The sequence below is a fragment of the Oncorhynchus kisutch genome, linkage group LG8 (genome assembly GCF_002021735.2).
Source record: "Oncorhynchus kisutch isolate 150728-3 linkage group LG8, Okis_V2, whole genome shotgun sequence".
Classification (NCBI taxonomy): domain Eukaryota; kingdom Metazoa; phylum Chordata; class Actinopteri; order Salmoniformes; family Salmonidae; genus Oncorhynchus; species Oncorhynchus kisutch.
The window spans coordinates 7,765,611-7,778,740 of NC_034181.2; the positions used below are offsets into that span (position 1 = coordinate 7,765,611).

The window sequence follows — 13,130 nt, forward strand, 5'->3', positions numbered from 1 at the left end:
ATAGTATTATATGCATTATTATTAGTAGAAGTAATATTAGTAACACTACTACATACAGCACCAGTCAAAAGTTTGGACACACCTACTCATTCCAGGGTTTTTCTTTATTTTCACAATTTTCTACATTGTAGAATAATAGTGAAGACATCAAAGCTATGAAGTAACACACATGTCGTAACCCAAAAAAGTGTTAAACAAATCAAAATATATTTTATATTTGAGATTCTTCAAAGTAGCCACCCTTTGCCTTGATGACATTTTTGCACACTCTTGGCATTCTCTTAACCAGCTTCATGAGGAAGTCACCTGGAATGCATTTCAAATAACGGGTGTGACTTGTTAAGTTAATTTGTGGAATTTCTTTCCTTAATGCGTTTGAGCCAATCAGTTGTGTGTCAACAAGGTAGGGGTGGTATACAGAAGATGTCCCTATTTGGTAAGACCAGCTCAAATAAGCAAAGACACATGACAGTCCATCATTACTTTAAGACATGAAGGTCAGTCAATACGGAACATTTCAAGAACTTTGAATGTTTCTTCAAGTGCAGTCTCTAAAACCAGCAAGTGCTATGATGCAACTGTCTCTCATGGGGACTGCCACAGGAAAAAAACACCCAAAGTTACCTCTGCTGCAGAGGATAAGTTCATTAGAGTTACCAGCCTCAGAAATTGCAGCCCAAATAAATGATTCACAGAGTTCAGGTAACAGACACATCCCAACATCAACTGTTCAGAGGAGACTGCGTGAATCAGGCATTCATGGTCGAATTGCTGCAAAGAAACCACTACTAAAGGACACCAATAAGCAGAAGAGACTTGCTTTGGCCAAGAAACACAGGCAATGGACATTAGACCTGTGGAAATCTGTCCTTTGGTCTTATTTGAGATTTGGTTCCAACTACCGTGTCTTTGTAAGATGCGGAGTATGTGAACGGATGATCTCTGCATGTGTGGTTCCCACAGTGAAGCATGGAGGAGGAGGTGTGATGGTGTGGGGGTGATTTGCTGGTTACACTGTCAGTGATTTATTTAGAATTCAAGACACACTTTACCCGTATGGCTACCACAACATTCTGCAGCGATATGCCATTCCATCTGGTTTGCGCTTAGTGGGACTATCATTTGTTTTTCAACAGGAGAATGACCCAATACACCTCCAGGCTGTGTAAGGGCTATTTGACCAAGGAGGAGAGTGATGGAGTGCTGCATCAGATCACCCGACCTCAACCCAATTGAGATGTTTTTTTGATGAGTTGGACCGCAAAGGGAAGGAAAAGCAGCCAACAAGTGTTCGTCATATGTGTGAACTCCTTCAAGACGGTTGGAAAAGCATTCCAGGTGAAGCTGGTTGAGAGAATGCCAAGAGTGTGCAAAGCTGTCATCAGGGCAAAGGGTGGCTACTTTGAAGTGTCTAAAATTATATTTAGATTTGTTTACAACTTTTTTTGGTTACTACATGATTCCTGTATGTGTTATTTCATAGTTTTGATGTTTTCACTATTATTCTACAATGTAGAAAATAGTCAAAATAAAGAAAAACCCTTGAAATGAGAAGGTGTGTCCAACCTTTAGACTGGTACTGTATGTCATTGAGTTGTTGATGGTGTATTGAATATCCTCCCTTCCTCTCCCAGCCATGTTCACAGTGATGTGTTACAACGTGCTGTGTGATAAGTACGCCACTCGTCAGCTGTACGGCTACTGTCCCTCCTGGGCCCTCAACTGGGAGTACAGGAAGAAGGGCATCATGGAGGAGATCACACACTGTGACGCTGACATCATCAGTCTACAGGTAGGGTCTGACGTCGTCGTTCTACAGGTAGGGTCTGACGTCGTCGTTCTACAGGTAGGGTCTGACGTCGTCGTTCTACAGGTAGGGTCTGACGTCGTCGTTCTACAGGTAGGGTCTGACGTCGTCGTTCTACAGGTAGGGTCTGACGTCGTCGGTCTACAGGTAGGGTCTGACGTCGTCGTTCTACAGGTAGGGTCTGACATCATCAGTGTGTGATGACATGTTTGTGAACCCCAGGAAGAGTATCTGATGGGATTATACCAGTTAATCGGTATACAATAAAACCAGTAAACCTCCACACATCAAGAGGTCATTTTAGCCAGTGTGTTTGGATGTGTTCAGTAGAACCCATTCAGACCCAGGCTTTTGTGTCTTTTACACCGGAGCAAAGTAAACATCCACTAAAACTATTCTAACATGACGGCCATCTTGGTCGTGTGTCCTCAGGAGGTGGAGACGGAGCAGTACCACGCCCTCTTCCTGGAGACTCTAAAGGACCATGGGTACGAGGGGTACTTCTGCCCAAAGTCTCGTGCCAAACTGGTCTCAGAACAGGAGAGGAAGCACGTGGACGGATGTGCTGTGTTCTTCAAGACTGAGAAGTGAGTAAATTTAATCAATTACATTTATTTTATAAAGCTCATTTTACGTTAGCAGTGCTTTACTGCAAAGTGCTTTACAGATACCCAGCCTAAAAGTGAATCATTCCTAATAATTTACCTGTGCTTGATTGAACTTGCCTCTTGCAATGGGAACCTATAAAAAAAAAAAAGTGCAAACCCCGCCCACAATTGATTCACTCCAGGCGGGCTTAAATCAAATGCTCAAAGTATTTAAAATAATTTAAATAGTGTTTGAACCCATGTCTGGTTATGTTTCAGATTTACTCTGGTGCAGAAACACACGGTGGAGTTCAACCAGGTTGCCATGGCAAACTCTGAGGGTTCAGAGGTCATGTTGAACAGGGTCATGACCAAGGACAACATCGGGGTCGCTGTCCTACTGGAGGTCAACAAGGACATGTTCTCTGGTGGTGAGGAACTTGTTAATCAGCCAATCAATCAAAAAATAGAATGCCTTTTTAGTGTAAGAGCTGTTTGAAAAGACCGGCTGAAATCCTCCTGTTTTGGTAGCATGGAGTTTTGGCCTGCCTGGTGACATCACCAGGTAGTCAATTAGTTCATAGACCAATAAGAAAGAGAGTTCCAAACCTCTGTGAGAATAAAGCTAGTTTTCACCTCTACAATCAGACCACTTCCAGACAGTCCTAGCAAAATCGTTGCTTGAGAAAATTTGCTCTTAACAGCATCTGCTAAATGATGAAAATCTAAAATGGAACTTCAATGGTATTCTTTCCCTGTCCTAGAGATCACCATCTTTTGTCTTTTCCTTTTGATGTGTGTATGGTTTTTACCAGTATCTAACTCTACCAGTAGATGGCAGTCCCTGCTTCTCCAAAGTCTTAAACGTTGACATGATACAACTTTAGTTTGATTTAATTTGGCCTGGTATAATGCAAACAAGTCCACTACTTTTTAAGTTTCAAGGTCACCTGAAAATACCGTTTAAGTACTTGAAAAGTTCTTGATATAACCTATTTGGTGTGGTTAACTAACTCTTAACCAAGGTGTGGTTAACTAACTCTTACCACTGTTCTGTGGACTGAAAGGAGAATGGACAATAAATGATTTGTCTTCTGTTTGTCAGGCATGAAGCCTCTGCAGGAGACACAGTTCCTTCTGGTGGCTAACGCCCACATGCACTGGGACCCAGAGTTCTGTGACGTCAAGCTGATTCAGACCATGATGTTCCTGTCTGAGCTGAAGAGCATCACCGAGAGGGCGCTGAGCTCCGTGGCAACAGGCTCCCCGACCTCCGACCCCTCCTCCATCCCTATCGTCCTCTGTGCTGACCTCAACTCCCTGCCAGACTCTGGTAAGGATCTGACCTTTGACCCGGCTCAGAACTAACCCTTTTCAATGAAGCAAATCTGTGTTCCATATGATATGTTATTCAGGTACTCAAATACACGAGAAAAGAGGTTAACTGTTTCAATGCCCCTTCGTTCCCCATCCAGTATTAACTGCGTCCATGGCCCCCCTCCCACCAGGTGTAGTGCAGTACCTGAGTAATGGTGGTGTACTGTTATAATGTCCCCCCCCCCCCCCTACCTACACCATATTAACTGTTATAATGCCCCCCCCCTACACCATATTAACTGTTATAATGCCCCCCCCCCTACACCATATTAACTGTTATAATGTCCCCCCCCACCTACACCATATTAACTGTTATAATGTCCCCCCCCTACCTACACCATATTAACTGTTATAATGTCCCCCCCCACCTACACCACATTAACTGCTATAATGTCCCCCCCCCTACAACCACATTAACTGTTATAATGCCCCCCCCCCTACACCATATTAACTGTTATAATGTCCCCCCCTACCTACAACATATTAACTGTTATAATGCCCCCCCCCTACACCATATTAACTGTTATAATGCCCCCCCCCCTACACCATACTAACTGTTATAATGCCCCCCCCCTACCCCATATTAACTGTTATAATGCCCCCCCCTACACCATATTAACTGTTATAATGCCCCCCCCCTACACCATATTAACTGTTATAATGCCCCCCCTACACCATATTAACTGTTATAATGCCCCCCCCTACCTACACCATATTAAACTGTTATAATGCCCCCCCCCTACAACCATATTAACTGTTATAATGCCCCCCCCTACACCATATTAACTGTTATAATGCCCCCCCCCCTACCTACACCATATTAACTGTTATAATGCCCCCCCCTACCTACACCATATTAACTGTTATAATGCCCCCCCCCTACACCATATTAACTGTTATAATGCCCCCCCCCTACCTACACCATATTAACTGTTATAATGCCCCCCCCCTACCTACACCATATTAACTGTTATAATGCCCCCCCCCTACCTACACCATATTAACTGTTATAATGCCCCCCCCCCTACCTACACCATATTAACTGTTATAATGTCCCCCCCCCCTACACCATATTAACTGTTATAATGTCCCCCCCCTACACCATATTAACTGTTATAATGCCCCCCCCTACCTACACCATATTAACTGTTATAATGTCCCCCCCTACCTACACCATATTAACTGTTATAATGCCCCCCCCTACCTACACCATATTAACTGTTATAATGCCCCCCCCCTACCTACACCATATTAACTGTTATAATGCCCCCCCCCTACACCATATTAACTGTTATAATGCCCCCCCCTACACCATATTAACTGTTATAATGCCCCCCCCTACCTACACCATATTAACTGTTATAATGTCCCCCCCCCTACCTACACCATATTAACTGTTATAATGTCCCCCCCCTACCTACACCATATTAACTGTTATAATGCCCCCCCCCTACCTACACCATATTAACTGTTATAATGTCCCCCCCCCTACACCATATTAACTGTTATAATGTCCCCCCCCCTACCTACACCATATTAACTGTTATAATGCCCCCCCCCTACGCCATATTAACTGTTATAATGCCCCCCCCTACCTACACCATATTAACTGTTATAATGTCCCCCCCTACACCATATTAACTGTTATAATGTCCCCCCCCCTACCTACACCATATTAACTGTTATAATGTCCCCCCCCCCTACCTACACCATATTAACTGTTATAATGTCCCCCCCCTACCTACACCATATTAACTGTTATAATGCCCCCCCCCCCTACACCATATTAACTGTTATAATGTCCCCCCCTACCTACACCACATTAACTGTTATAATGTCCCCCCCCCTACACCATATTAACTGTTATAATGTCCCCCCCCTACACCATATTAACTGTTATAATGCCCCCCTACCTACACCATATTAACTGTTATAATGCCCCCCCCCCTACACCATATTAACTGTTATAATGCCCCCCCCTACACCATATTAACTGTTATAATGCCCCCCCCCCACCTACACCATATTAACTGTTATAATGTCCCCCCCTACACCATATTAACTGTTATAATGCCCCCCCCTACCTACACCACATTAACTGTTATAATGCCCCCCCCTACCTACACCATATTAACTGTTATAATGCCCCCCCCTACACCATATTAACTGTTATAATGCCCCCCCCCTACCTACACCATATTAACTGTTATAATGCCCCCCCCCTACCTACACCATATTAACTGTTATAATGCCCCCCCCCTACACCATATTAACTGTTATAATGCCCCCCCCCCCCTACACCATATTAACTGTTATAATGCCCCCCCCTACACCATATTAACTGTTATAATGTCCCCCCCCTACCTACCCCATATTAACTGTTATAATGTCCCCCCCCTACCTACCCCATATTAACTGTTATAATGCCCCCCCCCCTACCTACACCATATTAACTGTTATAATGCCCCCCCCCTACACCATATTAACTGTTATAATGCCCCCCCCCTACACCATATTAACTGTTATAATGCCCCCCCCCTACACTATATTAACTGTTATAATGCCCCCCCCCTACACCATATTAACTGTTATAATGCCCCCCCCCCTACCTACACCATATTAACTGTTATAATACCCCCCCCCCTACACCATATTAACTGTTATAATGCCCCCCCCCCTACCTACACCATATTAACTGTTATAATGTCCCCCCCCTACCTACACCATATTAACTGTTATAATGCCCCCCCCCTACCTACACCATATTAACTGTTATAATGTCCCCCCCCCTACACCATATTAACTGTTATAATGTCCCCCCCCCCTACCTACACCATATTAACTGTTATAATGCCCCCCCCCCTACGCCATATTAACTGTTATAATGCCCCCCCCTACCTACACCATATTAACTGTTATAATGTCCCCCCCCTACACCATATTAACTGTTATAATGTCCCCCCCCCTACCTACACCATATTAACTGTTATAATGTCCCCCCCCCTACCTACACCATATTAACTGTTATAATGTCCCCCCCCTACCTACACCATATTAACTGTTATAATGCCCCCCCCCCTACACCATATTAACTGTTATAATGTCCCCCCCTACCTACACCACATTAACTGTTATAATGTCCCCCCCCCTACACCATATTAACTGTTATAATGTCCCCCCCCTACACCATATTAACTGTTATAATGCCCCCCCTACCTACACCATATTAACTGTTATAATGCCCCCCCCCTACACCATATTAACTGTTATAATGCCCCCCCCTACACCATATTAACTGTTATAATGCCCCCCCCCCACCTACACCATATTAACTGTTATAATGTCCCCCCCTACACCATATTAACTGTTATAATGCCCCCCCCTACCTACACCACATTAACTGTTATAATGCCCCCCCCTACCTACACCATATTAACTGTTATAATGCCCCCCCCTACACCATATTAACTGTTATAATGCCCCCCCCCCTACCTACACCATATTAACTGTTATAATGCCCCCCCCTACCTACACCATATTAACTGTTATAATGCCCCCCCCCTACACCATATTAACTGTTATAATGCCCCCCCCCCCCCTACACCATATTAACTGTTATAATGCCCCCCCCCTACACCATATTAACTGTTATAATGTCCCCCCCCTACCTACCCCATATTAACTGTTATAATGTCCCCCCCCTACCTACCCCATATTAACTGTTATAATGCCCCCCCCCTACCTAACACCATATTAACTGTTATAATGCCCCCCCCCTACACCATATTAACTGTTATAATGCCCCCCCCCTACACCATATTAACTGTTATAATGCCCCCCCCCCTACACTATATTAACTGTTATAATGCCCCCCCCCTACACCATATTAACTGTTATAATGCCCCCCCCCCTACCTACACCATATTAACTGTTATAATACCCCCCCCCCTACACCATATTAACTGTTATAATGCCCCCCCCCCCTACCTACACCATATTAACTGTTATAATGCCCCCCCCCCCTACACCATATTAACTGTTATAATGCCCCCCCCCCTACACCATATTAACTGTTATAATGCCCCCCCCCCTACCTACACCATATTAACTGTTATAATACCCCCCCCCTACACCATATTAACTGTTATAATGCCCCCCCCTACCTACACCATATTAACTGTTATAATGCCCCCCCCCCCCTACACCATATTAACTGTTATAATGCCCCCCCCCTACACCATATTAACTGTTATAATGCCCCCCCCCCTACACCACATTAACTGTTATAATGCCCCCCCCACCTATACCATATTAACTGTTATAATGCCCCCCCCTACACCATATTAACTGTTATAATGCCCCCCCCCTACCTACACCATATTAACTGTTATAATGCCCCCCCCTACACCATATTAACTGTTATAATGACCCCCCCTACACCATATTAACTGTTATAATGCCCCCCCCTACACCATATTAACTGTTATAATGCCCCCCCCCTACCTACCCCATATTAACTGTTATAATGCCCCCCCCTACACCATATTAACTGTTATAATGCCCCCCCCCTACACCATATTAACTGTTATAATGCCCCCCCCCCTACACCATATTAACTGTTATAATGCCCCCCCCTACACCATATTAACTGTTATAATGCCCCCCCTACACCATATTAACTGTTATAATGCCCCCCCCACACCATATTAACTGTTACAATGCCCCCCCCCCTACACCATATTAACTGTTATAATGCCCCCCCCCCCCACCTACCCCATATTAACTGCTATAATGCCCCCCCCTACACCATATTAACTGTTATAATGCCCCCCCACACCATATTAACTGTTATAATGCCCCCCCCACTACACCATATTAACTGTTATAATGCCCCCCCCCCCACCTACCCCATATTAACTGTTATAATTTTTTATTTTATTTTATTTATTTTACCTTTATTTAACCAGGTAGGCAAGTTGAGAACAAGTTCTCATTTACAATTGCGACCTGGCCAAGATAAAGCAAAGCAGTTCGACAGATAAAACGACACAGAGTTACACATGGAGTAAAAACAAACATACAGTCAATAATGCAGTATAAACAAGTCTATATACAATGTGAGCAAATGAGGTGAGAAGGGAGGTAAAGGCAAAAAAAGGCCATGATGGCAAAGTAAATACAATATAGCAAGTAAAATACTGGAATGGTAGTTTTGCAATGGAAGAATGTGCAAAGTAGAAATAAAAAAATAATGGGGTGCAAAGGAGCAAAATAAATAAATAAATAAAAATGAAATACAGTTGGGAAAGAGGTAGTTGTTTGGGCTAAATTATAGGTGGGCTATGTACAGGTGCAGTAATCTGTGAGCTGCTCTGACAGTTGGTGCTTAAAGCTAGTGAGGGAGATAAGTGTTTCCAGTTTCAGAGATTTTTGTAGTTCGTTCCAGTCATTGGCAGCAGAGAACTGGAAGGAGAGGCGGCCAAAGAAAGAATTGGTCTTGGGGGTGACTAGAGAGATATACCTGCTGGAGCGTGTGCTACAGGTGGGAGATGCTATGGTGACCAGCGAGCTGAGATAAGGGGGGACTTTACCTAGCAGGGTCTTGTAGATGACATGGAGCCAGTGGGTTTGGCGACGAGTATGAAGCGAGGGCCAGCCAACGAGAGCGTACAGGTCGCAATGGTGGGTAGTATATGGGGCTTTGGTGATAAAACGGATTGCACTGTGATAGACTGCATCCAATTTGTTGAGTAGGGTATTGGAGGCTATTTTGTAAATGACATCGCCAAAGTCGAGGATTGGTAGGATGGTCAGTTTTACAAGGGTATGTTTGGCAGCATGAGTGAAGGATGCTTTGTTGCGAAATAGGAAGCCAATTCTAGATTTAACTTTGGATTGGAGATGTTTGATATGGGTCTGGAAGGAGAGTTTACAGTCTAACCAGACACCTAAGTATTTGTAGTTGTCCACGTATTCTAAGTCAGAGCCGTCCAGAGTAGTGATGTTGGACAGGCGGGTAGGTGCAGGTAGCGATCGGTTGAAGAGCATGCATTTAGTTTTACTTGTATTTAAGAGCAATTGGAGGCCACGGAAGGAGAGTTGTATGGCATTGAAGCTTGCCTGGAGGGTTGTTAACACAGTGTCCAAAGAAGGGCCGGAAGTATACAGAATGGTGTCGTCTGCGTAGAGGTGGATCAGGGACTCACCAGCAGCAAGAGCGACCTCATTGATGTATACAGAGAAGAGAGTCGGTCCAAGAATTGAACCCTGTGGCACCCCCATAGAGACTGCCAGAGGTCCGGACAGCAGACCCTCCGACTTGACACACTGAACTCTATCAGAGAAGTAGTTGGTGAACCAGGCGAGGCAATCATTTGAGAAACCAAGGCTGTCGAGTCTGCCGATGAGGATATGGTGATTGACAGAGTCGAAAGCCTTGGCCAGATCAATGAATACGGCTGCACAGTAATGTTTCTTATCGATGGCGGTTAAGATATCGTTTAGGACCTTGAGCGTGGCTGAGGTGCACCCATGACCAGCTCTGAAACCAGATTGCATAGCAGAGAAGGTATGGTGAGATTCGAAATGGTCGGTAATCTGTTTGTTGACTTGGCTTTCGAAGACCTTAGAAAGGCACGGTAGGATAGATATAGGTCTGTAGCAGTTTGGGTCAAGAGTGTCCCCCCCTTTGAAGAGGGGGATGACCGCAGCTGCTTTCCAATCTTTGGGAATCTCAGACGACACGAAAGAGAGGTTGAACAGGCTAGTAATAGGGGTGGCAACAATTTCGGCAGATAATTTTAGAAAGAAAGGGTCCAGATTGTCTAGCCCGGCTGATTTGTAGGGGTCCAGATTTTGCAGCTCTTTCAGAACATCAGCTGAATGGATTTGGGAGAAGGAGAAATGGGGAAGGCTTGGGCGAGTTGCTGTTGGGGGTGCAGTGCTGTTGTCCGGGGTAGGAGTAGCCAGGTGGAAAGCATGGCCAGCCGTAGAAAAATGCTTATTGAAATTCTCAATTATGGTGGATTTATCAGTGGTGACAGTGTTTCCTATCTTCAGTGCAGTGGGCAGCTGGGAGGAGGTGTTCTTATTCTCCATGGACTTTACAGTGTCCCAGAACTTTTTTGAGTTAGTGTTGCAGGAAGCAAATTTCTGCTTGAAAAAGCTAGCCTTGGCTTTTCTAACAGCCTGTGTATAATGATTTCTAGCTTCCCTGAACAGCTGCATATCACGGGGGCTGTTCGATGCTAATGCAGAACGCCATAGGATGTTTTTTTGTTGGTTAAGGGCAGTCAGGTCTGGGGAGAACCAAGGGCTATATCTGTTCCTGGTTCTAAATTTCTTGAATGGGGCATGTTTATTTAAGATGGTTAGGAAGGCATTTAAAAAAAATATCCAGGCATCCTCTACTGACGGGATGAGATCAATATCCTTCCAGGATACCCCGGCCAGGTCGATTAGAAAGGCCTGCTCGCAGAAGTGTTTCAGGGAGCGTTTTACAGTGATGAGTGGAGGTCGTTTGACCGCTGACCCATTACGGATGCAGGCAATGAGGCAGTGATCGCTGAGATCTTGGTTGAAGACAGCAGAGGTGTATTTAGAGGGGAAGTTGGTTAGGATGATATCTATGAGGGTGCCCGTGTTTAAGGTTTTGGGGAGGTACCTGGTAGGTTCATTGATTATTTGTGTGAGATTGAGGGCATCAAGTTTAGATTGTAGGATGGCTGGGGTGTTAAGCATGTTCCAGTTTAGGTCGCCTAGCAGCACGAACTCTGAAGATAGATGGGGGGCAATCAGTTCACATATGGTGTCCAGAGCACAGCTGGGGGCAGAGGGTGGTCTATAGCAGGCGGCAACGGTGAGAGACTTGTTTTTAGAGAGGTGGATTTTTAAAAGTAGAAGTTCAAATTGTTTGGGTACAGACCTGGATAGTAGGACAGAACTCTGCAGGCTATCTTTGCAGTAGATTGCAACACCGCCCCCTTTGGCAGTTCTATCTTGTCTGAAAATGTTGTAGTTTGGAATTAAAACTTCAGAATTTTTGGTGGTCTTCCTAAGCCAGGATTCAGACACAGCTAGAACATCCGGGTTGGCAGAGTGTGCTAAAGCAGTGAATAGAACAAACTTAGGGAGGAGGCTTCTAATGTTAACATGCATGAAACCAAGGCTATTACGGTTACAGAAGTCGTCAAAAGAGAGCGCCTGGGGAATAGGAGTGGAGCTAGGCACTGCAGGGCCTGGATTCACCTCTACATCGCCAGAGGAACATAGGAGGAGTAGAATAAGGGTACGGCTAAAAGCTATGAGAATTGGTCGTCTAGAACGTCTGGAACATAGAGTAAAAGGAGGTTTCTGGGGGCGATAAAATAGCATCAAGGTATAATGTACAGACAAATGTATGGTAGGATGTGAATACAGTGGAGGTAAACCTAGGTATTGAGTGATGAAGAGAGAGATATTGTCTCTAGAAACATCGTTGAAACCAGGAGATGTCATTGCATGTGTGGGTGGTGGAACTAATAGGTTGGATAAGGTATAGTGAGCAGGACTAGAGGCTCTACAGTGAAATAAGCCAATAAACACTAACCAGAACAGCAATGGACAAGACATATTGACATTAAGGAGAGGCATGCTTAGTCGAGTGATCAAAAGGGTCCGGTGAGTGGAGAGGTTGGTTGGTGATTTAGACAGCTAGCCAGGGCATCGGTAGCAAGCTAGCATAGGATGGAGGTCTGTTAGCCACCCCTTACGTTCCGTCAGTAGATTAGTGGGGTTCCGTGTGGTAGAGGGGATTAATCCAAATCACACAACAACAACAAAAATAAAAACAATAGATATAGTTATAGAGGCCCAAGAAGAAAAGATAATAATAATAATTAAAAAAATAATTTAAAAAAAAATAATAATAAAAAAATTGTCCGATTGTCTATTCAGATAGCAGCCGGTAAGACAGCTAACGGTTAGCAGGCCGCAGATGGGCGTTCAGGTAACGTCGCGACGGAGGAGCCGGCCGAATAACTCCTTCGGGTAGATAACGTCGGCAGTCCAGTTGTGAAGGCCCGGTGGGGCTCCGCGAAGGCAGTAAAACGGGTCCGGATAGGTGACTGCAGCCCAGGTGTGATTGATGGAACTCAGGAGTGATTGACGGAGCTTGCTAGCTCCGGAATAATTGATGTTTGCTCCGGAATCGACGAAGGCCGATGGTCACACGGATAGCAGCTAGCTAGCTGTGAGATCCGGGCATGAATGTCCAGGGACATGGAGAGAAAAATTGGTCCGGTATGTTCCGTTCCGAGCCGCGCTGCGCCGTACAGAACTGGCGATAGATTTTCGAGCTAAAGGATAGCTGATGACCACAA

General features: G+C 44.8%; 1 protein-coding gene across 1 annotated transcript in view; it reads left to right on the forward strand.

The window, feature by feature from the left end:
* Nucleotides 1–13,130, forward strand: part of LOC109884067 (CCR4-NOT transcription complex subunit 6-like) — a 40,413-nt gene that overhangs the window by 14,199 nt on the left and 13,084 nt on the right. The window contains 4 exon segments of the mRNA XM_031829611.1: nt 1,635–1,792; nt 2,240–2,394; nt 2,674–2,825; nt 3,500–3,727. Of these exon segments, the coding sequence (XP_031685471.1) occupies nt 1,635–1,792; nt 2,240–2,394; nt 2,674–2,825; nt 3,500–3,727 (693 nt within the window).